This window comes from Sporobolomyces koalae, assembly GCF_050403365.1.
Source record: "Sporobolomyces koalae JCM15063 DNA, S_koalae_JCM15063T_v1_ctg20, whole genome shotgun sequence".
Lineage (NCBI taxonomy): Eukaryota > Fungi > Basidiomycota > Microbotryomycetes > Sporidiobolales > Sporidiobolaceae > Sporobolomyces > Sporobolomyces koalae.
In genome coordinates, this window is record NW_027481751.1 from 164121 (window position 1) to 186891 (window position 22771).

Consider the following 22771-nt stretch of genomic DNA (forward strand, 5'->3'; position numbering starts at 1 on the left):
AACAACGTCCACTGATCTGTCAGAAAGCACGGACGCAGAGAGACATGAGACCAGCGAACGAGGTCAAAGTAGATAGAATCACCATGTTGTTACAAACAGACTTTTTGCGTGTCGTTTACAGAAATCGTTTCGTTTCGACAACTTTGCTCCGACCAAACAACCCGCCCTGCCGCGTGACCAATGGTGCTTTCCCTCCGTCTGGGTGGTAGCCACCGAGTGGATACTCCATGCTACGCGACTTGACTCGCTTGCGCTGTCGCCATCCCGCATCCGCCACGTTGAGACCGGCCGTGAGACCCAGTGCAACGAGTAGGTGGAACCAGATCCCCCAGCTCCAGACATACAGCGTGATCAATTGCCCGACGTATTTGAGCATGACTTTTGAGGACAGCTTGGACGACCCGATCGTGCGGATCCCGAACGAGTACGGGACATCGCGAATTGGTACTCGAGGCGTCTTGAGCAGCAGTTCGAGCGCAATCTTGAATCCGGACGAGTTGATCGGTTGACAGGCGAGAAGCTGGGCGAAGAGCAAACGAGCGTTTTCCTCGTGAGCCTTGAACGGATCAGAGGAAACGGAGAGTGACATGGAGAGCCTACGTGGTCCTTCATGATCCCGAAGAAGCCCGTCATGGGATCGCTCGCGCTCGTGAGGGGTCTTGCAAGCGTTCTCGCGCCCCACGAGATGATGCGTCGATGCAGTGGCCAGCCCTGCGACATGGAGACGCCTTCGCCGTAGCGAGTTCCGAGCGCAAGTGGACTCGAGGGGGACAGCGCATCAAACATGGGTTGAATCGCAGAAGCAGGATGCTGACGGGGTACGAGGCGAGTCAGACGCAGACATTGCAACTAGGGGAAAACGAATGGGCTCACCTGAAGGTCGGCATCCATGACGACAAGTTTGTGACCTCTTGCGAGTTCGAACCCTCGCAGGACGGCTGAACTGAGGCCCTTCTCGTGGGTCCGAACGAGGAGCTCGACCTGGTAGCCTTCGCTTTGGAGTGTCTCGACCTCGGCCGATGTACCATCCTGACTGTTGTCGTCAACGATGACGATCTCGGTGTGGTCGCGTTCCCGGAGTGCACCAAAGACGGCTTCAACGAGGGGCCGGATGTTCGCTCGCTCATGGTACGCCGGCACGACGATCGAATTCGAGATGGAGCGCGATGGCGGTTGCGGGGGTGGAGAGTACTGTCTCGACTCGGTTGGCGAGTACAGGGTCGCGGGCGAGCGAAACAGGACGAGCGACACGAGCAAGGACGAGACGAACGCGACGAGTTGAGCGGTAGGCGACGCGAGCACTCGCGGCTGCTTCGGACGCAGGGAGCTCCCCATCTTGTTCTTCTTGCGCTTGACGGGCGAGACGGGCGGTTGCGGTCGAGGTCGCATGCGAAGGGAGCGAACGCGTACCAACACGTCAACTCGTTCCGACTCGATCACTCCTTTTGTATTGACAACATGGCTTCGTTCGAGCAAGCCGTCGAATGGATCGCAGCGTCTGGTGTACCCACCACGACGCAGATCAAGCTCAAAGTTGGCCGGGTTGCTCCCCTCGAAGCGGTTTCGCGAACTGAGCTGACTCGACGGTCTCATCAGCTGTACTCGCTCTACAAGATGGCTACGGTCTCGATCAGGCCGGCAACTTCGAGACCGGGCATGCTCGATTTCCGGGGACGAGCGAAATGGGACGCGTGGGACAACCTCGGCAAGACGAGCGGCTTCGATGCCCAGCAAGCCAAACTTGGATACATTGAACAAGCGCGTGCACTCGGCTGGAGCCCGACCGACGAAGCGCCTACACCGATACCGGCAGACAAGCACAAGAAGGAGCAAGCGGTGAGCGTCAGTCAAATCCAAACCGACTTTGTCGACGAAGCGCAAGTCCCCCTACCTCTCGAACTCACCACCTCCGTTCTCGAGCGACTGATCATTCTACGCGCAATCAGGCCACCGTCGAGATTACACGACCTCGCTCTCGAAGGTGACGCCCAAGCACTCGAGGCATTTCTCAAAACTTCCCAAGGTTCAGCGTCCCAGATCGACGAGCGCGACTCGTATGGCTACTCTGCACTCCATCTCGCTACTGACCGAGGTGACTCTTCTTCTTGCGGCCGCAAGCTTCGAATGTACGCTGACCTTGACGATGACCGAGCAGGGCATCTCGACAGTGTCAAGGTTCTCCTCGCTCACGGCGCTGACAAGACCGCCACCGTACGTCCCTCTCGCTACAACTCTTTTTCGATGCGTGTATCTGATCGTACCTCTTGCCCATTAGGATGAAGATGGCAATACCGCTCTCGGCCTTGCTCGACTCGCCGATCACGAAGACCTCGTCTCGCTCTTGTCGGCCGCATAAACGCTATTTGTCTCGCGCCGACACTATGACGTTTCGAAGCGTAGCAATCTCCCATCGACGCTGACTACGACTATGCGTAAGTTTTGACCCAAGTACTGGTCTTTAAGTGTTCCCTATTAACTGATTGTGCCCACTACAACAGTGACTCAGTCTGCTGCCTCTATACCCTAAGGAAGATGTCTCGGTCACGGAGGAAGGCCCCTTCAGTGCAACTTCCGCGCAGGGATCGATACGGTGTCTCGACGCGATCCAGTTCGAGAGCAAAAGAACAACCCCCACGAAAACCGCCGTCTCAACTCCCCTTCTGTCCGGTCTGGGGACTGTCCCAATCGTCCCGAGTGGAACCAGCAAAGACTCGATCGTAACGTCGCATCTCTTCTAAGGGTGCTTCGAGTTTCAATCGCAAGTCTATTTTACTGCTCTCTCTCTTTGAATGTCCGAGATCGAAAACAGAAGTTTGGTTGTAAAATCTGCGATTAACATTTGACCAAGCCCTAAAAGATGGGAAGAGATAGTACACCCTTTGTTATCCGAGAGAAGAGCAGATATGATGCGCAAGAGTGGCAGGTAGAGAGAGTAAGAGAGAGAGAGAGACGGGGGACCAGTAGATATGTAAGATCATATGAAACTAATAAGTGCGAGATTAACGACAAGGACGTAGAAAAATGAAACCAAAAGAAAGGATGGGAAAGCTCAAAGCTCTCGAGGCACTCATGCGTAGTGAGCGACCTCGGCCTTCTCCTTGGAGTTGTCGACGTAGTGGTCGTCTTGGAGCTTGCCAGCAACCTCGGCCGAGGTTTGGGTAGGGCGCCATCCAGCAGACTGTAGGAGAGAAAGAAGCTCGAGGATCAGTTCCTAGCTCTCGTGTCGAGGGGGAACAAAAGAAATCGAGGCTCACCTTGCGAGGAGTGACCTCGGCGAACATGAGGTCGACTTGCTCGAGCGAGAGTCCCTTGGTCTCGGGCACGAGGAAGTACGAGTAGATGAAGGCGCAGGTGCAGAGCGATCCCCAGACAAAGAAGACCGACGAGCGGAGGTTGCCCTTGTCCTCACCGACCATGTACGGGGTGATGACCGAAATGATGGTGTTCCAGAGCCAGTTCGACGAGGTCGAGAGAGCGACACCGCGGGATCGGATGGGAACTGAATGAACGAATCTCGTCAGCTCCGTGAATCGACAAGCTCAAATGCTGGGAGGGTAGACGACTCACGAGGGAAGATTTCACCGATGAGAACCCAGGCACCAGGTCCCCAGGTCGAGGCGAAGAAGAAGATGAAAATGGCAATGAAAGCGACTTGAGCGTTGACGGCTCCAATGTTGTTGGCAACAGCGTTACCGGCGGCATCGAGGTGGGTCTTGTTGAAACCAGCGGTGACACCGATGATGGCGACGAGGAACTGGCAGATGAGCATACCGAGAGCTCCGTAGATGAGGAGAGGGCGGCGACCGAATCGCTCGACGGTGTAGAACGAGATCGGGGTCGAGCACACGTTGACGATCGTGAAGATCATCGAGATGAGGAAGGGCGACGAGATAGCACCGGTCGACTTGAGGAAAGGAGTAGAGTAGTAGAAGATGAAGTTGACACCAGTCCATTGTTGCATCATCTGGAGCGAGGTACCGAGGATCGTGCGGCGAAGGTTCGAGCGAGCATCGAAGACGGATCCGGAGAAGCAGGCAGCCCACGAAGCGAACCACGAGCCGGTAGGAATGGCAGCGGCCTCAATCTCGGCGTTGGCAACGATTTCGGAGAGCTCGACCTCGATGAGCTCGGAGGTAGCGGGTTGACCACGGAGACGGACGAGGGTGTTGCGAGCCTGGTCGAGCTTGCCCTTCTTGACGAAGTAACGGGGAGAGTCGGGGAGGAAGAAGAGACCGGTGGCCAAGATGACACCCCATGCGAACTGAAGAGGGGGAAGAGCGAGCCAGTCAGTGGCTGACTCGAAATTGCGAGAGCGAGACCAGAGGGGCTCACCTGGATACCGATGGGAATGCGGTAGGCACTCGAATCGGGTCGGTTCTGGGTGAAGTTGCAGACGATCGATGCAAGCATGATACCGATCGTGATGCAGAATTGGTAGCCGGACACGAGCGCTCCGCGAACCTTGCGAGGGCAGATTTCCGACATGTAGAGAATGATGATGGCCGAGACGAATCCGACACCGAAACCGGCAAGGAGACGACCGATGACAATAACAGCGAGACCGTTGGCAGCGAACATTTGCATAACGACACCGGCGACGTACTAGCAGAGCGAAGATTTTCCCGAGTGTGAGCGGACTGTGCGCAATCGATACCGAAAAGAAGCGACTGGACTCACGATACCGCAACCAGCAATAATAGTAGGACGACGACCCATCATGTCGGCGAGATCACCAGCAATGAGGGCTCCGAAGAAGGTACCGGCGGACAGGATCGAGACGATGAGCGAGGTGTGGGACGAGCCGATCTCGGTGGCATTGGGACCAGCGATCGAGTGGATGAATTCTTTCGACGAGAGGACACCGTTGATGTATCCCGAATCGTAACCGAAGAAGATACCTCCGAACGAGGCGAAGGCGCACCTGGAGGATCGCAAGAGAGCAGCAGGTCAGTTCGAAATGCTCGATGCGAAGCGAGGTCCTCGCGGCTTCCCCACGTTTTCCGATGGCCCCACCCGGCTCTCGATGTTGTTTTACAACCTCGAGGAGCCGCTGGTGTGAGGTGAGGATGGTACAACTCACATCATGTACGCCTTGAAGGTGACGGGAGCCTCGATGCGGTTGACATCGTCGGTCTTCCTGAGCTTGGCGAGCCCGGCGTCGAGAACTTGAGGGTTGGCGACGGTAGTCATATTGAGTCGAGGAAGAAGCTTTCGACTCTTGAGAAGAGGAAGCCTTGTCGAATAAGGGGAAAAGGAGGAGGAGAGCTGGAGAAGATGGAGAAAAGGAGAGCGAAAGAGTGTAGGTGCCCCTCTTTTTGTACACCACGCGTTGTGGAGGTCCGCTTCTTTGGGAGTTCGAAAAAAAAAAAAACACCCAGTCTCACACCACCAAAACAACAGCTCTGGGCTTGCGGTCGCCGGGAACAGCCGACTCCCATCGATCGTTCCTGGCGAAATGGGAGAGAAGGTGGACGCGAACGCCGGGATTCGCGTGGCCGAGCCTTCTCACGAGCATTGAAAATAGGCCTGGCCGTCGATCTCCCGAGTCGATTCCTACAACTTTGCGTGGGGGGTTCACCCTGCTAAGACCGAAGTCACGAGGAACGCGGCCTCGATCGCCGACTTTCGCAAGCGTGCGGTCAATTGCGAAACCGCGGGCTTGAGAAGGTTGCTGTTCTTTCGGACATGCGCTTGGTACGCCACCGCGAGTCGATTTGCGTTTCGCACGCGGCGTTGCGAAGGGCCGCGGTAACGGCACGCCGCGCGCCCGTACTGACTCGCAAATCGCGCCGTTCGCGACTCGGGTAAAAGCCTCTTCCCCGATCCCATCTTGCAAAGTTTCAGCCTCGAAGGTTCGAGCACGGGTGGGGAGAACGAAACGGGGGGCGAGCTTTTCTACAGTATTACCCGAGAACGGGCGGTGGGCTCGCCGCTGGAATCGGCAGTCGCTCGTTCCTATACCCACACCGTCCACCTAGTTGGGGGAAACCATACTCACCTTCAAGTTCTGGATCTTCCCTTGACCTAGGCGAGAGAACAGGTCCCGACAAACTAGCCCTTGTCTACAAATCTGTGTTCTCAAGCGCTGGGCTTCTCGAATTTCTCACCAGGATCGATGAAATTCACTCTCTCTCTCGCATTACTGTACATTCGATGACGAATAAAAAAATGTCAAGAGGTTCACTGCACAAGCAGAACAAGGCCTAGATTTGTGTGTGTGTCTATTTTCTTACGATTACAAAAAGAAAGTTGCGAGAGGAAGGGAGAAAAAAAAAAAGGGAAAAGAAAAAATGGCCCGGATCAAAGTGTTCCGAGCTCGATGGTGTTTCGCCCCCCTTCCCCCCTCGCCTGCTTGCAAGCCCTCGAGGTTCAATCCTTTCTGGATCTGCAGTTGCGATCTTCGCGCGAATTTCGTAACTCATGAACTGCGATCACAGAAAAACTCCTACTCGCCTTCCACCGTGTTGAGGCCACATGGCCCATTTTGCAAGAGAGAAAAGTCTTAGATTTGCGAGTCCTGCAAAAAGGTGATCAAATCTCCCCCCAAAAGATGAAAAAAAAAGAGGCGAGGTGAAGCTGAGTCAGCGACATGTTTTCGGAGGATCTCGGGTTTTTTCAAAAAAAAAAAGGTTCTCTTACGGTGAAGAAGTAGTGGCCAGAAGCCTTTTGTTCAGTGTCGAGCAACGATCCAAACTTGTTGATTCGAGGTCGGAAGTTGGAGGGGTCACGTCGGAAAGTGATCTCGAGAGACTGAATTTTTGTGAGGAACGCGAAAAGCAAACGAGACATGGTCAGCACTCTCCGAAATCGATGTCGCACGAGCGAGTCGACTGCGGCTCGATCACGAAACGAAAAAGCGTACCTTGAGGAACTTGTTCATTCCCGTCAAGAGCGATTCAGGACTGTGCGTCGAAGGATGGCAAGCGTCAAGGCCGATCAGTTCCACGCGACAAGGAAAGGGTTTTTTTTGACCCAAGGTCTTGTGTGAGACGACGTACGCAGTAGCAAACGATTCAACCGAAGGGGTACCCGAGTAGACGACGACTCGGTCGGCGAGGTAAGTGGCCATGACGATATCGTGCTCGACGATGAACGCAGTCTTCTTTGCGTGCAGGATGTATCTGTGTGCGAATGAGCAAGCATGGTCAGGATTCTTTCTTCCGCTGCTGGCAGAAACTCGAAAGAAAACGCTTACCGCTTGATGACACGGGCAGCGATGATACGTTGCTCGGAATCGAGGTACGCCGAAGGTTCGTCGATCAGGTAAATGTCGGCCGGTTTGCCTAACGCCAACACGATCGCGACCCTCTGCAACTCTCCTCCAGACAAAGTCGTGACGAGGTTGTCCATGATGTTCTCGAGCTGCATCGGTTTCATGACGTCCGTGTTGAACTGAGGGTGCATGTACGCCGCCCGCATCTGTTTGAGCAACAACTCGCGCACGGTACCCGGGAACTTGGGAGCGATCGTTTGCGGTTTGAGCGAAACGTTGAAGTGTTGCTCGTCACGTTCGATATCGGGCTTGAGTTTGCCCGCGAGCAACTTGACAAACGTCGTCTTGCCCGTTCCGTTCTCTCCGAGCAAGACAATGATCTCAGAATCCGTGAAGCTTCCTCCCTCGAGGTTGAGCTTGAAGTTGCCCTGAGTTTTCGTCATGGTCGGGTACAAGTAGCGTCGAGATTTGTCCTGGTCGAGGTCTTCGATCGCGTCGGCAATCTTGAACGTGAGCGACTCTTCTCGGAATCGCAAGTTCTCAGTCGGGATCTTTCCGTCGAGGAAGATGTTGATACCTGCAAAGCCGCGGACGTTCGTTCATGATCAGCACCACGTATGCATTCACAGAGACAGAAAAGCTCTCACCTTCTCGGACCGAGAACGGCATCGTCACGACTCCGTACATCGAGGGCATTCCGTACAGGCAGCAGATAAAGTCGGACAGGTAATCGGCGACCGAGAGATCGTGCTCGACGGCAATGACATAGTTGGTCGGTTTGAGGAGGGATCGAATGATGCGGGCAGCGTTGAGACGTTGCTTGACATCGAGGTAGGAAGAAGGTTCGTCAAACATGTACCTGCGACTCTCTCCCCGGTCAGAATTCCCTTTCGACATGGATGAAATCACCAGAGAAACGACTCACACATCGGCATCCTGCACGCAACTCATACCGATCGCGAACCTCTGCAACTCTCCTCCCGACAACTGACTGATCTCGCGTTCCATGACGACGTCCAAGTCGAGCGCGTCGATCACTTCGTCGAGGTTCTCGAGCTCCTTCTTGGCGGTGAGCATCTGTCGGACGGTCTGCTTGCCCTTGATCGCTCGCGGGATGTGGTCGACGTACTGCGGCTTGATGAGCGGCTTGATGTTGTCCTCGAGCACCTTGGTGAAGTAGTTTTGCAGTTCGGATCCTCGGAAGTACTTGAGAATGTCTTGCCAATCGGGAGGAGCCTAGCGTATCGTAAGCCGCATCAGCACGCAAATTGGGGACGAGAATTGACAAGAGAGGCAAACTCACATCGAACTTGCCCAAGTTGGGCTTGAGTTTGCCACTCAGGATCTTGAGCGCAGTCGACTTGCCGATACCGTTCGTACCGACGAGACCGAGGACCTGACCGGGCCTCGGAGTCGGCAATCGGTGGAGCTTGAACGAGTTGGCCGAGTATCGGTGCGTGACTTGGGACTCGAGGTTCGTCGGCAAGTTGATAATGTTGATCGCCTCGAAAGGACACCTGCAGAGATTACGTCAGCAATCGATTTCGTGCGACTCGAGGGCAGGACTAGGCAAGCACTTTTTGGGGCAGATACCGCAACCGATGCAGAGCTCCTCCGAGATGAAGGCGATCTTCTTGGACGGGTCGACTTCGATACACAGTTTACCTGGGACGGGAGAGAAGCAATTTCAGCGGGCGAACGATGCCAATCGAGAATCGACAGACTGACCCATGCGGACGACCGGGCACGATTTTTTGCACTCTTGACGACATTTTTTAGGCTAAATTCGAGTACAAAGGTCAGCACGATAGACAGCTCGAGGGGATCTCGACGCTAGACGAACCTTGCACCTGTGAACGAGAGACGATGTCAGTGCGATGCGGATGACGGGTCGAGCATAAAGGGAAGTGCTCACTTGTCAGGGTTGACCAAGGCGATACGGGTGAGACGGTCCGACATGTTGTAACTCGCACTGAAGTGACCTCAAGGAGCAGGTCTGACCGGGAGAGAGGCGAGGTGGAGGAGGGGGAAGGAAGGAAGGAAGAAGAGGAGAGAAGACTGCAGCAACGAGGGCAGAGAGGGTCAGTCCCGCGTACATGACGACACTTGTCAGATGCTAGGCGCCTCTGCAGCAGTTCTGCATGCTGGAAGCGAGGGTCCTTGAATGCGATGATCCGTTTGATCAACGCGGGTCATCCATCTCTCGCAGACGCTCCTCCCACGCGATTCGGCTCGCTTCGCCTGGAATCGGGGCCTGGATCCGCCAGTATCCTGCACGAGTGACTGGAGCTGGCGTGATCCGAGGCGAGGCGGTGACCGATGCAAGTCGACTTCAAAATTTACTTGTTGTCGAACGCGCCGAACGCAGGAGCGAGTGCTGGTGTAGGAGGGTGCACTGGTGCGATTGCCGTCACTAGCAAGCAGGCGAGTTGACTCACGGCGGACGGGATGCGGGTCAGAGACGGCTAGAGAGGCAGCGAGTGGAAATGTTTCACTTGTTCGACAAGCGAGGCGCGAATTCACGCAGCAGCAGATTGGCTCACGTCTGACCTCATGGCTGGACCCTGCCCACGATGGCGTTGAGACCCCCAGCTTCGACGCTGCTGCACCTGCACGCACACCTGAACGGCTCGACCGACTCGCTCGACCTGCTGCCGTGTCTGGTGCACTCGGCGCACTCGTCTCGCCGCTCTAGCTTCGTCTCGACCCGAACCAGCCGCGACGATGCCGACGCCGCACCCCCAAGTCCAGCCGACATGTTTGCCCAGCTGTGTGAGTCGATCGTTTTGCGCTAATAGACCCTCGACGGGAGAGGGTCGGGTCGCGTCAAGGGGGGCCCCGCGCTCGTCGCCATCCTCGCCGGGTTCATCGAGTCTCTTAGCAGGCTGACACTCGCTCGAGCGATCGGATAGATCCACCACCACCACACCTGTCACCTCTGCACACTCCCGCCCCTCTCGCAACCGCTGCTCCTCCACTCGAGAGTCCCGCAGTCTTGCCCGATCCGATCACCCACCCTTCACCCCTCGCCTCGACCCGCCGCGATCCTGCCACGCCCCCCGTCGACCCCGCTGCGACGAGCCAACACGCCATGACCGTTTCGGAAAAGTCTCACGAGATGCCCACGACCGAGATGCTCGGACGCCTGCGCATCCAAGTCGTCGAAGCCAAGGCACTCTCGATCCGCAACGACCACCAGCGCCCGTACGTTCTGCTGCAGTACGACCGCACCGATTCCATCTCGCGCGCGTACGGCGAGACCGCCGCGACCAACCAGAGCCCCCAGCTCAAGCAGTCGGCATCCGGCACGAGCGCAATCCGCCGTACCCCTCTGCGCCCCACCGCGCCCGAAGGTGCAGCCGCGGGAGTGACCGTCCGCCGCAAGGTCGGATCGACCAGCGCGACTTCAACCTCGAGCTCGACCTCGACGAGAACTTCGAACGGGACGACCGATTCGAACCACTCGTTGTGGACTGCCACGGGCGACACCCTCTCTTCAAAAGGCACGTTCTCGCCCACCTCTTCCACCTCGACGACCTCGACTTGTGAATCTTCTCCGCCGACCTCGCACCGCTCGCGCTCGCCCTCTCTGTCTCTCGACGGTCCGCCCGGTCAGGAGCCCTTACCTCCGATATCGCAGATCGGAACTCCGACCGCCCCCATCTGGAACCACTCGACCACGTTCGACGTCATCTCGCCAAACCGGACCGTCCTCGTGTGCGTGTACGACAAGGCCGCTTCCGTCTCTACTCCCTCGAACGGTTCAAACGCGAACGATCCCTCGAGCAACAATTACATTCGTGGGTTCTTGGGCGCGAGCGTGTTTCAGCCTCCCCTGTTGACTGCAGACGCGAACGGTCTCGGGGAAGAACTCGACGTGTGGGTCCCATTGACGTGTGCGTTGGACGAGAGTATCGGTGGAGAGATTCGCATCAAGCTCGCGTTCGAGCCCCTCAAGGTAGATTTTATCCTCTCTCTCTTCCGGATTGTCTCTCGCATATTCAACCTGTTATTCTTGGGAAACGCAGTCTCGACCTAAATTGACCGTCAACGATTTCCAAGTCCTGCGAAGGATCGGACAAGGCAGTTTCGGCAGTGTGTTTATGATTCGCAAACGCGACACGAAACGTATCTGTGCGTATCTTCCCGTCTCGCCCGAAAACGAATCAACAATGCTCTGACGCTCGAAATGTTGGACAGACGCATTGAAAGTGATCAACAAGAGTCGCATCACGACACCGGGTGCCCTCGCACAGGTGTTTGCAGAACGTCAAGTGTTGGCTTTGACGGTCGACTCGCCATTCCTCGTCTCCCTCAAATTTTCGTTCCAGTCGAGTACAAACTTGTTCTTTGTGATTGATTACAAAGGAGGTGAGATCCAGTGTCGTCGCCTCTCGCTATGCTGCACGAAGCTAAGAATCGCTCGATGAGCAGGTGGCGAGTTGTTTCAACACTTGCAGAGGGATGGAGGTAGGTTCGAAGAATCGAGAGTGCGGTACTATGTCGGAGAAATCATCTTGGCGATCGAGTACCTCCACGAGCGAGGGATCGTCTATCGGTGAGCAGTCCAACCTTTTCCCCTTCCTACTCGGTATGACTAGGTCGTACATCGACTGACCCACTTGATGACAGGGATCTCAAACCGGAAAACATCTTGCTCGATTCGAACGGACATGTCGTCCTGTGCGACTTTGGTGAGCGCTCCTCGCCCTCCACCTCGGGAAACGAATTGTCATCTGACGGTCGTGGTCATTTTGATTATTCTCCCTAGGTCTCTCAAAAGTACTCGAATCCGAGGACGATCGGTGCAAAACGCTGTGCGGTACAACCTCGTTTCTCGCGCCGGGTGAGTTTCGAACCTGTTTCGTTCGCGGATCGAGTAATTGCAGGGACACTGATGCCAGTGGAGGGAAACAACAGAGGTCCTGCTCGACGTCGGGTACTCGTACCCAGCAGATTGGTGGTCGCTCGGAGTCCTGCTGTTTGAAATGTCGTGGGGGTGGTCCCCGTTCTACGCCGAGACTGCGGTTGAAGAGTACGAACGGATCCTTTCGAGCGAAATCAAGATCCCAAACAAAGGTGGCTACTCGAACGAATTGAAAGACCTCGTACTCCAAGTAAATCGGTGACCCTAATTCTGCTTGAGAGGGCGAAAAACTGACCGGATTACCTCGCTCGTGAACAGCTCTTGAACCGAGATCCGGAAACTCGGATCAAAGTACACGAGATCAAACGACACGCGTTCTTCCAACCCCTCTCCTTTGAACAACTCGGTTCGAGACAATTGTCTCCCCCGTTCAAACCTCCTCCGAAAGCCGACGAAGACAATGTCGATTACTACGATGTTGGCAGAGCAGGACAGTGGGTGTTTGGACCTGAAGGAGAATGTTGGCAACGATCTCAAACGTCCTCGTCGACTTCACCGACGTCTTCTTCGATCCTCAAGAAGAGTACTACAGGGAAATCGGGGATTGGAGGTGCTGCGTTGTTTCGAGATTTCAGTTGGGGTGGCAAGGAAGCACACGAACGTAGAGTTGGAGGAGGCACCTCACTCGATCGTCCTGGGATCAAGGACGAGATCAGTCGAAGATCGAGTTGTGTCTGAACAGGAAACACTCAACACGAACTCGATCAAAATCTCTCTCTGTCGATAACCCTCCCTGGCTTTTTGAACTTCAAAAAATCCCTTATCCGGTTAGGTGTACATAGTAGACACTCCCTTCTTTGTTTGTTCGCCCCTGTTCGTGTATGTATGTCTTTTACCACGATTTCTTCCCTTTCTCGATGTATCAGATGTGTTCCTCCCTTTCTTACAAACCCGTAGATGTCGACCGCACCTCTGTCATGTGTATCTACAGTCCAGAGCTTGCTCAGCGAGTTGGGACCGAGCAGAGTATTCGTGATCGAGAGGTCGCCAAGCTCGCCGCGTCCGGGGAACGCGCGCGCGCGTGTGCGTTTTGCGCAACGCTTTTTGCTCACTCTCTCTCTTCCGCTCTCCTCGACTAGATCCGCGTGCCCAAGCTTGTCGACATTCCATTTACCAAAGAGCACGAAACCGTCGCTATCGATCCCTGGTGAGTTGGACGTGACTTTTTCTTACACCGCCTACTGCCTGCACGCGCGTGCGGTTTCAAACTGATATTTTGACGCGCCGCGGTAGCTCACTTCGCCCAAACTTGCCGCCCAGATTCTGACACGCGTCTCTCGTAGCTGTCAGCGTCTCGTGCCCGAAGACCGACACAAGGCTCAAAATGGAACAGGATCTCAAAGTCGAGACGCGCTCACAAGTGGAGGATCTGTCGCACGTCCCTCAACCTAGCCAACCCGAGCTTGAAGGATCACAAGATCCTGCGCCAACTGTCAAGGAGGACGAACGCGAACGCGATCCAGTTCAATTGCCTACCCCTTCTCCTTCGTCCAACAGCACGAGCACGTTCTCTTCTTCCACCAAACCGGCTTCTCCAGCCGTACCGACTCATTCAAAGCTCAAACGTAGTCGATCGAGGATCTCGAGTCGGGGACAACCTCAAGCATCTGAAGAGTCTGACGTCGATGGGAAACGATACTTGACCTGTGGCATGTATTTTTCACCGGGAATCACCGCTCCGAACCCTTCGTTGTTGCGAAGAAAAAACTCGACTGCTGCACGAGGTCCTCGCAAATCGTCATCGTCTTTCTCGTGGAGGACGATCACACCTTCTCGAGAAACGATTTTGCCTCCTCCGATTCACTATGGTCTCATGCTCCTCGGTGAAGCGCCAGAAACGTATCACAAACTCGACGAGGATGTTCAAGAAACAGACGACTCGGGCTCTGAAACGGACGACGACGAAAACGACGATGAACCTGGATGCGGATTCAACCTTCCTTTCGACATTTTGCGCGATTTCTACTACGCCGATGATGCGATCGTCACGGGGAAAGGAGGTCAGTGTGATGAACCGGCAGCCGAGGTCGAGAAGCGTGAACAGAGCAGGAAACCTCAACACTATCGAAACATTCAAAGGAGTTGAGTTTTGATTCTTCCATGCCGGCGCCGCGTGATTTGTCTACTGGGAAAGTAACGAAGCTGACCCTGCTTTGTAAACAGATTACTATGTCGATCGCAAACCAGACAGGATCGATGTGGCCGCCGTGTGTTCATGTAGTCGACCGTCCGATCCATCGCAACCGGGTTGTCTCGAAAATTGCATCAACCGGTAACGCGCCACTTTGACCTTTGACCTAGTTTCCGTACGCTCATGACGATCATGTGTGCATACGTGCAGCATGATGCAGTATTGCTGTGATCCAAAGATCTGTCCATGCGGCGATCAATGTAGCAATATACCGCTCAACAAGCGAACAACCATCAAAGAAGGCAAAGACGGGTTGCAGGTCATCTGGGTGAGACTTCTCTCGCCGCTCCACTGCGTGTGTCCGCGTGCTCAACCAGACTGATGGTTCGAACTCTGCTGCAAGACTGGCAATCGAGGTTTCGGACTCAAGACAATGGTGCCCATTCGCAAAGGAGAACTAGTCATAGAGTATCGAGGAGAGGTGAGAGTCTAGTTCAGCTCAACTCGGACGATCATTGCGTCTCGTATATCGACCCTCTTGCTGACGCTCGAACCATGGTCTGCTTCCGAGTTAGATCATTTCTCGTGACGAGTCGTATCGCCGGGTTCTGAACGACTACAAGGATCGTTCAGACTATTGTGAGTCACAGGAAGTTCCTCTAGCTTCTTCTGACCTAACCAAATTCCATCGCGGCAGATTTTCTCGAGTACGATACGTTCGAAGTTATCGATGCCGTTCGTCCAAAAACCATCTACCTCGCGAATTTGACTTTGCGTTCCATCGTGCTGATTTCTTGGACGAAACGCTGCAGGGGTTGAGAGGCAATTCCGCGAGGTTCATCAACCATTCCTGTGGTCCCAATTGCGAAGTCGTGCGATGGAGGCTCGCGAATATCGACGAATACCAAGTTGGGATCTTTGCGAAACGTGACATTCACAAAGGCGAGGAGCTGACTTGTACGTTTAAACTCGAATCGTGATTCAGTCTTGGTGTTGGACCTAGTAGCGAGTTTTGCAGTGCTGACTCTCATCCTCGAGCAGACAATTATGGTTGGCAAAATTTTGTCGATTTAGCGGATGCAAACGGTTCGACACGCAAGGGAATGAAATCAACGGACGCAGCTCCTACTGTGGCAGGAGTCGAAGCGGAAATCGCGACGAACGATATCGCGAGACAAAGATGTTTTTGTGGTTCTGCTCTGTGTTCAGGATTTCTCGGAGGAAAACCGAAGGAAGACGTGTCGGGACGACTTTTCGAGAAATCAAAAGGCAAACGTCAAGCAAAGGGGACACAGACGGTACCTGAAGTCATCACGAGTGCGAAGAAAGACAAGACGAAGCCGATCAAGCTCGATTGGGCTCCCCCACAGCCAAAGTCGTCGAGATCGAGATCCGTCACAGAAACGGACGACTGCGAGCTGGCACCGCCGCCCAAGACGAAACGGAAGCTGCTCGAGCGAGTGTCCGAACTCGTGAGAGCCACAAGTTTGCGAGGGGCGGCGGCAAAAGCCAAGGCCAAGTTGACCGGTCAACGCTGAACGACCGTCCCATCTTTATTTGATTGCGTATTGTACCTCATCATCTCTTCCTGATTGCATCATCATGTCATGTTGTCTCTCGTGCTATTCTCGCCAAGCCTCTGAGTCGCATTCTCTTCATCCGTATAGTGAAATAACAGCAAGCTTGGCATTCTTCATCAATCTTCAACGCAGGTTGCTCAAATATTGTCCTTCCTGTCTTCGCGAGTCTGTCGCTCTCGCAAGAGCTCCTCCAACCGGGTCTCCCATACGGGCACTTCGGCCAACTTCTGCTCGAGCGACTGCTTCTCCTCTTGAAGGGCGAGACGCTTCTGAGCATCAAGGGGGCCAAACGCATAGCCTCCGTGACCATCGTACTGAGTGCAAAAAACAGATCAGCCATGACTTTATGAGAGGCCTCGAGGAAGAAAGACAGACTTGTAGAATGTATTTGTGATACTTCCACAGCGAGGGTCGATGTGAGACCGTCAACAGCGTGATACCCAGCTCTGGTACAGACGATCATCTAGTCAGCTGCAGAGCCTGTCGGCGATAGTACAGTTTTTACGAACCGGTCGCGTGGTCATAGAAAGTCTTTTCGATCTCAAGGGTAACAGCGCTCGTGCATTCATCGAGGATCGCGTACTGGTCAATCGAGGAGTGTCAGTCAGATGAATCGGATGAAGCGTCGTGAAGGAAGATGCACGAGCGACTCACCTTGGGGCAGTGGTAGAACAGACGAGCCATGGCGATCCTCTGCTTGTCTCCACCGGCCAAACAGTCTCTCCATTCCTTGACTGCGTCCCAACCGCCCTCGCGCTCTACAATCTGATGAAGATCGAGGAGGCGCAGGATGTCGAGCAGATCAGAATCGTTGATACCGCCTGAATGAGCTCGGGTTCAGGTCAGTCAGCAACTCTGCAAGTAAGCAGTGAACGCGATTACACTCACGCGCTATCATCTGTTTGCGCGAGTGCGGGTAGATGACCTGATCACGCAGAGTCCCCAGCGAGAGGTATGGTCGCTGAGGAATGTAGGTAAATTCGGAGGCTGGAGGTTTCGTAACCGTTCCGCCTATGTTCCCACATCATCAGCTCCGGTGATCCATCGCTACCGGGAAAGAAACACTCACCGTAAATGGGCCAGAGACCGCCAAGAATACGGAAAAGCGATGATTTTCCGGTACCGTTGCCTCCAACGATTAGAAGATGGTTCCCGGGCTTGACGTAGAAGCTGAGCGACTTGATGAGGATGTCGCCGTTTGGCGTCACGATCGGGACATTCTCAAACACAATCTCGTCTTCAGAGTGAATGAACTTTCCACGGCCCGACAGAACTGCGTTTGGATGGAGGTGTCAATCGAAATCGTAAGGGGGATAGCCTAGAGCGAAACGAAAGAGCGATTACTCACTCTTGGCATTCTCGTTCAAGATGTCCTGCTCGTCTTTCTTGTCCTCGCTTTCAGCAATCGTGCGCCTCGAGTCCGAGCCTCCGACGAGCTTCTTGTGAAATTTGCCCTGCTTGACGTCGTCCATCGTATCGAGCAGCTCGGACACCCGAGCGGTGTATCCAGACAATTCGGAAAGGTCGCGATAAGTCGACATGAGACGCTGTGACGACCGAAACACATCAGTCAAAGGATTGTGCACTGGAGGCACACGGCTGACTCACGCCGAGCGCGTCAGAAGCAGAGAGAAGCAGTCGTCGGTTCGTGACGAAACCTGATCATTTCAAAGAGTCAGTAGGAACCCGATGAGGGGAACGAGCTGCGTGGAATCACCTTCTGTCCTGCTGCCAAAGTCGATTGCTCCTGACCCGCCAAACCCTCCAAACAACTTCGAGCCAAAGACTGGCACTGCACAAACGCACAATCCGAGACTTCCCCAGAGCCACTTGACGATACCTTCCTCGACGATGCTGTACAGCATTCGCATCCTGAATGTGCGGTTGATGTGCTTGACGAGCGCGAAGTAAGTGCGCTCGATCAGATTCTTCTCCGTTTCGGACCCTCGCAACAGGGCGATCTCTTCCGCGTGCTCAAGCAGGCGAGTATGCGCGAATCGGTACGATCCCTCGAGTGCTGCAGAGGTGGCTGCGTAACGCCCGAACGGCGGAGTCGCCCATTTCACTTCAAGACCCCAACGCAAGGTCAATTTCCTGCGCTTGCAAGGAGCAGGAAATCGGGTTGGAAGGGACGTACGTAGGGCAGCGCTGGCTTGGACGACGATTGTCAGGGCAATGAGGCCTTCGGCACCCACGTTCCTCGAAAGCTGGAAGTTGTATAGGATAACATCCAGGATCGGTTTCGCAATGTTCGAGCTGTATGAGGAGCGAGTCAGGACGCAAACTGATTGCAAGGACCTTTGCCTGGACGTACTAGATCTCGGCGAGACTCGTTGAAAACTTGTTGATATCGACGACGATGAGCTGATCAGCATTCTTAATGCGATCGTCAAGATTACCTGCCAGGGGAAAGTCGTCAGTCCAAGATCCGCTTCGGAAAGCTGATTGAGACAGACCAAGAGCATAGAATGTCGTATCTTCCAGGTAAGCTTCGTGAACTTGTTTCGTCAATCGCGTTCGATATGCGATTGCTGTCGGGAGATGGAAAGCGCTCATAAACATCGGCAGTAGCGGGACTCGGTACGGGAGGAACAACGAACCTAATTTGCTTTGCAGATACGTAAGCATGCTGTTTGTGTAGGTTGCAGGAACCGCGACCGCCATCCAGAGTATGATCCTCGTCAAGAATTGTTTCGGTTGGGCTCGCACAAGAGCCGAGACAATTGAGCCATCGAGGGACGCGACGTAGAGGGAGAGGACAGTGCGCAGCACGAGGAAGAATGAGTGCAACAGCAAGAGTGACGCTTCCTTGCTGTGGATAGACGGTATGACGATGCGTAGGAGGCGTCCGAGACGCTGGAAGAAGAGGGCATCCACCTGCGCAGGACGGTAGCGCTTCAGATTGTAGTCCCGAGCCAAGTTGGCTAGCTGATACTCACCTCGACTCGGGGACCTCTTCGTCTGCCTCGGCCTTTGCCGGTAGATGTACCCGATACTCCGGCCTCTGCAGCTCCAGACGTTTCGACCGCACTCTTCTCTCGGTCTTTAGGTGGGGACTTGGTTTTCTTGCGGGAGCCACCAGTCAACCCGGCATAGGTCTATAGCAAAACGAGGTTCATGCAAGTCAGCGCGCGTGTCGCTCGTCGTCCGGATCTTGTCTCGCTAACGATCGATCTGATGCGGTCACGACGGAGAAGGAGAGGAAGAGGGGACGCACGTTCTGTACGACGTAGCCAGAGAAGGCAATCATGAGTAGATTACTGTATCGCCTTCTGTGCTGCAAGTAATGCATCGCGACAGGCAGCATGCGCATCTGGAGATCGCGCACAAGAGGAGAAGTGGGGGACCGCCGGGCACCGCGCAGGCTCGTCCCTGCAGCTGTAGCTGAGCCAGTCATGGCGCTGGGCTACGTTCTTGAGGATACTCGCTGGTGTTTAGATTGTCCCAGGGCAGAAGCTTGCGATGAGGGGGACGGCGAGATGAGCGTGAGCGGGTCAGAGTCGAGTCTCCGGGAGTGTTGCGGTCTATATGCTGGTAGTTGTATACGGTTTGTAGAACGCGTTGCGAGAAATCCGAAGCGATTTGAGCGTGCTGAGGGCGAGCGGCAAGATTACCGGTCGAATTGCAGGTGAAAGCCCGGAGCGCTTGTGATCGAGCGCTGAGGCGCTGACTTCAAATTTTCTATAACTATAAGGTGCTTCTTCCAAGGGCGCTCAGCTGTCAGTACTGTACAGCTCGATATTGTCGTTGCGTCTGCGCCAGAATTCTTGCACGCCGGAAAGACTTGAGTTCAGTCGTGGCTAAGTGTGCCAATCTTCACTCGCGGTCCTCGAGTTTCGGCTAGTGGTACGAGCTTGTAGAGCTTTGAGCGACAACCGAGATGGGCGCTTTGCACGCCGAAGCAAGAAGAATACGCAAATGAAGATCCGAGCGCCCTCGACGCGGTCTTTGACTCGATCGCTATGGTCGACGCAGGATAATCTTTCGGGCAGCCACATAGACGAGCTCTTCAGCAGGCTTCAAGTGCTCTAGACAGCCGGCGGAGAGTGAGGATTCCAGGTACGAGCTCGTCCGGCCAGTATCACACCTGCGCCCACGAAGTTTGAGCTTCCAATTCACACCTGTTCACACTCAATGAGGGATCTACGAACAGTATAAATCGACATCGTGAAAGGCATGCCAGCAATGACGGAGTCGCAAGTTACCTCGTCAGCGTGCGGGCCATCTTCTCCCTGGTCACTCAGCTGTGTCCGCGCGCGAAATCCCATTTCGGCTCCGTGAATCGCCGTGATATTTGACGTTGATGCAAACTAGAGCATACAGACTGGTAAGGTTATCAAACCCTGTCCCGGACAGAACGCTGTCTTTCGATGACGCTCGAAAGAACGCTCTCTGGACTCCTCATTCGGCGAAAGGAGCAAGTCAAGCGAATATATAGTATTGCGTGCAAAGGACAGCAAATTGTCCCCACAATCCGTCAAGGCGGCAAGCCAGAGGGGTGAACAAAGAGGAGGGACTAATAGGAACGGGGAGGGAACGCATACTTGAAGAGCAGAGACAATTTGCCGAGGGGGGTATCCAATTAAATGAGCGGCACTCGGCGAAAGATGTAGCGAGGAGGGTGAGAGGTTTGGGTGGACGAGCGTGCTGTCATACTCCTTTTGGAGAAGCAATCGCAACGACGATCGAGGTGGAAGGGAGAGCGAGAGGAAACAAGGGAACAAAGTAACGACCAGAGAGGGGTATAGATTCTGACGAGAGCGCCAACAGAAAGAGAGGAATCAACCGAAATTATAGGACAGTGGGAGCAGCAGAAGGCGGGGCAAGGGGATCGGATCAGAGCAGACCGCAGTCTCGCAGGTTGACCTGAATGATGATGTCGTTCACCGCGCTCAGCACAAATTTGATCTGATTCGTGTCCTGTGAGGCGATGAAACAAAACGGATCAGCGTGTGAACTCTCGACGATAGGCAAGAGAGGCAGTAGGAGGTGACTAACGGTCGCGCAGGTAAAGTGGGTGTAGATCTGCTTCGCCGATGATTGATTCAAACCGACGAACCGAGACGAGAAGTAATCGCATGCGGCTTGCAGGTCGGACCCTCCGGTGTAGTCGGGGAAGAAATTGGCGATAGGTGATCGGGGCAGTTTTTCTCGGAACAGATCGATCTGCGCAAACGACGAGTCAGCCCAGCAGCAATGACCAACGGCATGGTGGGAAGTACTAACTTTGTTGAGGAAGAGAATGATCGAAGTGCGCACGAACCACCGCGAATTGCAAATCGAATCGAACAGGACGAGGGCTTCTTGCATACGGTTGATCGACTCGTCTTCGTACAGCATCTGATCGTACTCCGAGATGGCCACGAGGAACACGATGGCGGTCACGTTTTCGAAGCAATGAATCCACTTCTTGCGCTCCGACCTCTGTCCTCCGACATCGAACATCCGGTACTTGAGCTCGCCAATCTGGAACGTCGTTTCGGTAATACCAGTCGTCTTGACGCGAGACCGCAGGACATCTGGAAAGTGCCGAGATCAGAAAAAGCTGGCGAGTGAATGAGCGAGTGGCCAGACTAACCTTGATCAGAGGGGACATAGTTCCTCGACCCTATCCGTCCGATAGAATCAAAGTAGCTGAATAAAGACGAGCGCAAGTCAGCCTTTCCGTAGCCGAGATGAACAGTCGTTAGCAAGAGATGACGCACTATTGAGCAGAATCGTTCAACTGGTACTCTCTCGATCGGCCGAAAGCCTCTTGCACTCCGGGATCTTTCCAAAGGCAGACCAAAGCTTCCGTAACGTCTGTTGGCAGGTAGTCGGCCTCGATCTGGTGTGGCTGGTTCATGATGATTTCCTGATACCGTTGACAGTCGGGCTGACGCAGGCTGATCCCCATCATCTCCATCGCGTCCAGGATGACCTGTACAGAGAGCCCGGGATCGCTCAGGAACTCTGTCTTTGCGAATTGGCGCGAGGGAGCTCAAAAGGAGTGCTTACGTGCATGCTTTGCACCGTGTTGGAATAGATAATCTCCTTGTAGTTTTCTCGCTCCTTGTCCGAATACGAGCCTTCGTGGATCAGTTTCATCTGCTTGAGAATAGTCGATTTGCCGGATTCTCCAGCTCCGAGTAGTAGCATTTTACTGTTCCGAGGTGCGCATTCAGCGGGGTCAGTTGTCTGTTCCATCCATGAGCTCCATTGATACCTACATTTCGTTCCTGTGTAAGAGGAAGAGACGGAGTACACAAGACCGTCAGTACTGCGTTGCAAAAGTGTACAAACGTAACGAGAAAGAAGGTCCCGCCATGTTTGGGAAACGTACCGCATATTCATCCGGTCCTTCTTGAGCTGGTTGTCGATAGCATCGTTGCGAGTCTTGCTCTCGACATCTTCGACTTTGGATCCTCCGCAGCCCATCTTTTTTCCTTTAGTCTCGGCTGATAAGATTTCGAGCTAGTGATGCGGGACGGGAACGTGACGTGCGACCGAACTACTTGGGCGCGACGTTGCGAAAGCACTGGGCGGCTCGAAGCGTTTCGAGACAAGGACGACTGTGTTGAGTGCGGCAAAGGGCGAGCAGAGCGTAGAAGCGTAGCACAAGCACGCGAGAAGAAAGGGGAAGGACAACGGGCAAGAGTGGGCGGGGCGACACGACCGGAATCCGCGAGTGGTCGGTTGGGCGATAGGGATGGCGAAGTGCGTTGGACGGTCGCGACGACGAGGAGGGTAGCGAGTGGACCGATACAGCGAGCGAGGCGGGACAGACAAGCACGTAAGGTTTCGGCGCGAAACAAAGGGAAGACAACAATGAGGGGAAGATCGGCACGGCGATCAGCTGCTGACTGACTGGCAGCAAGGACAGAGTACCAGATGACTCACGTTGGACAAGCTGGCGACGCAGAGTTCGCGCGGTGACTAGG

General features: G+C 54.5%; 8 protein-coding genes across 8 annotated transcripts; 3 read left to right on the top strand and 5 right to left on the bottom strand.

Annotated features, from left to right (window-relative positions):
- Nucleotides 1–115: 115 nt before the first annotated feature.
- Nucleotides 116–1389, bottom strand: DPM1 (dolichyl-phosphate beta-D-mannosyltransferase; the record flags this gene model as incomplete). Its single annotated transcript, XM_076679178.1, has 3 exons — nucleotides 116–520; nucleotides 601–810; nucleotides 874–1389. 3 exons carry the CDS (start codon nucleotides 1387–1389, stop codon nucleotides 116–118), a joined length of 1131 nt encoding a protein of 376 aa, XP_076533702.1.
- Nucleotides 1390–1458: 69 nt separating this feature from the next.
- JCM15063_001927 (uncharacterized protein) lies at nucleotides 1459–2356 on the top strand (the record flags this gene model as incomplete). Its single annotated transcript, XM_076679179.1, has 5 exons — nucleotides 1459–1533; nucleotides 1597–1877; nucleotides 1947–2092; nucleotides 2156–2211; nucleotides 2276–2356. 5 exons carry the CDS (start codon nucleotides 1459–1461, stop codon nucleotides 2354–2356), a joined length of 639 nt encoding a protein of 212 aa, XP_076533703.1.
- Nucleotides 2357–3067: 711 nt separating this feature from the next.
- On the bottom strand, nucleotides 3068–5190 carry JCM15063_001928 (sugar porter family MFS transporter; the record flags this gene model as incomplete). Its single annotated transcript, XM_076679180.1, has 6 exons — nucleotides 3068–3178; nucleotides 3255–3499; nucleotides 3568–4261; nucleotides 4333–4602; nucleotides 4678–4921; nucleotides 5081–5190. The coding sequence occupies 6 exons, from the start codon at nucleotides 5188–5190 to the stop codon at nucleotides 3068–3070; spliced, it is 1674 nt and encodes a 557-aa protein (XP_076533704.1).
- Nucleotides 5191–6502: 1312 nt separating this feature from the next.
- Nucleotides 6503–9172, bottom strand: RLI1 (Fe-S cluster-binding ribosome biosynthesis protein; the record flags this gene model as incomplete). Its single annotated transcript, XM_076679181.1, has 12 exons — nucleotides 6503–6517; nucleotides 6640–6750; nucleotides 6863–6902; nucleotides 6999–7121; nucleotides 7196–7790; nucleotides 7861–8072; nucleotides 8139–8449; nucleotides 8517–8730; nucleotides 8791–8878; nucleotides 8942–8993; nucleotides 9057–9063; nucleotides 9129–9172. 12 exons carry the CDS (start codon nucleotides 9170–9172, stop codon nucleotides 6503–6505), a joined length of 1812 nt encoding a protein of 603 aa, XP_076533705.1.
- A 614-nt stretch (nucleotides 9173–9786) lies between these two features.
- On the top strand, nucleotides 9787–12818 carry JCM15063_001930 (uncharacterized protein; the record flags this gene model as incomplete). Its single annotated transcript, XM_076679182.1, has 9 exons — nucleotides 9787–9985; nucleotides 10126–11171; nucleotides 11242–11347; nucleotides 11414–11584; nucleotides 11648–11771; nucleotides 11846–11907; nucleotides 11985–12059; nucleotides 12134–12330; nucleotides 12399–12818. The coding sequence occupies 9 exons, from the start codon at nucleotides 9787–9789 to the stop codon at nucleotides 12816–12818; spliced, it is 2400 nt and encodes a 799-aa protein (XP_076533706.1).
- Nucleotides 12819–13464: 646 nt separating this feature from the next.
- Nucleotides 13465–15809, top strand: JCM15063_001931 (uncharacterized protein; the record flags this gene model as incomplete). The annotated part of the gene is made up of 8 exons (XM_076679183.1): nucleotides 13465–14221; nucleotides 14304–14412; nucleotides 14482–14599; nucleotides 14675–14752; nucleotides 14847–14910; nucleotides 14969–15006; nucleotides 15084–15228; nucleotides 15313–15809. The coding sequence occupies 8 exons, from the start codon at nucleotides 13465–13467 to the stop codon at nucleotides 15807–15809; spliced, it is 1806 nt and encodes a 601-aa protein (XP_076533707.1).
- A 179-nt stretch (nucleotides 15810–15988) lies between these two features.
- JCM15063_001932 (uncharacterized protein) lies at nucleotides 15989–19164 on the bottom strand (the record flags this gene model as incomplete). Its single annotated transcript, XM_076679184.1, has 15 exons — nucleotides 15989–16165; nucleotides 16227–16297; nucleotides 16361–16433; nucleotides 16506–16672; nucleotides 16740–16862; nucleotides 16921–17124; nucleotides 17200–17398; nucleotides 17460–17509; nucleotides 17569–17916; nucleotides 17989–18107; nucleotides 18166–18250; nucleotides 18308–18382; nucleotides 18452–18728; nucleotides 18791–18949; nucleotides 19069–19164. The coding sequence occupies 15 exons, from the start codon at nucleotides 19162–19164 to the stop codon at nucleotides 15989–15991; spliced, it is 2223 nt and encodes a 740-aa protein (XP_076533708.1).
- Nucleotides 19165–20687: 1523 nt separating this feature from the next.
- JCM15063_001933 (guanine nucleotide-binding protein subunit alpha) lies at nucleotides 20688–22268 on the bottom strand (the record flags this gene model as incomplete). The annotated part of the gene is made up of 8 exons (XM_076679185.1): nucleotides 20688–20771; nucleotides 20850–21017; nucleotides 21078–21370; nucleotides 21430–21485; nucleotides 21557–21771; nucleotides 21849–21993; nucleotides 22061–22069; nucleotides 22174–22268. The coding sequence occupies 8 exons, from the start codon at nucleotides 22266–22268 to the stop codon at nucleotides 20688–20690; spliced, it is 1065 nt and encodes a 354-aa protein (XP_076533709.1).
- Nucleotides 22269–22771: the final 503 nt, after the last annotated feature.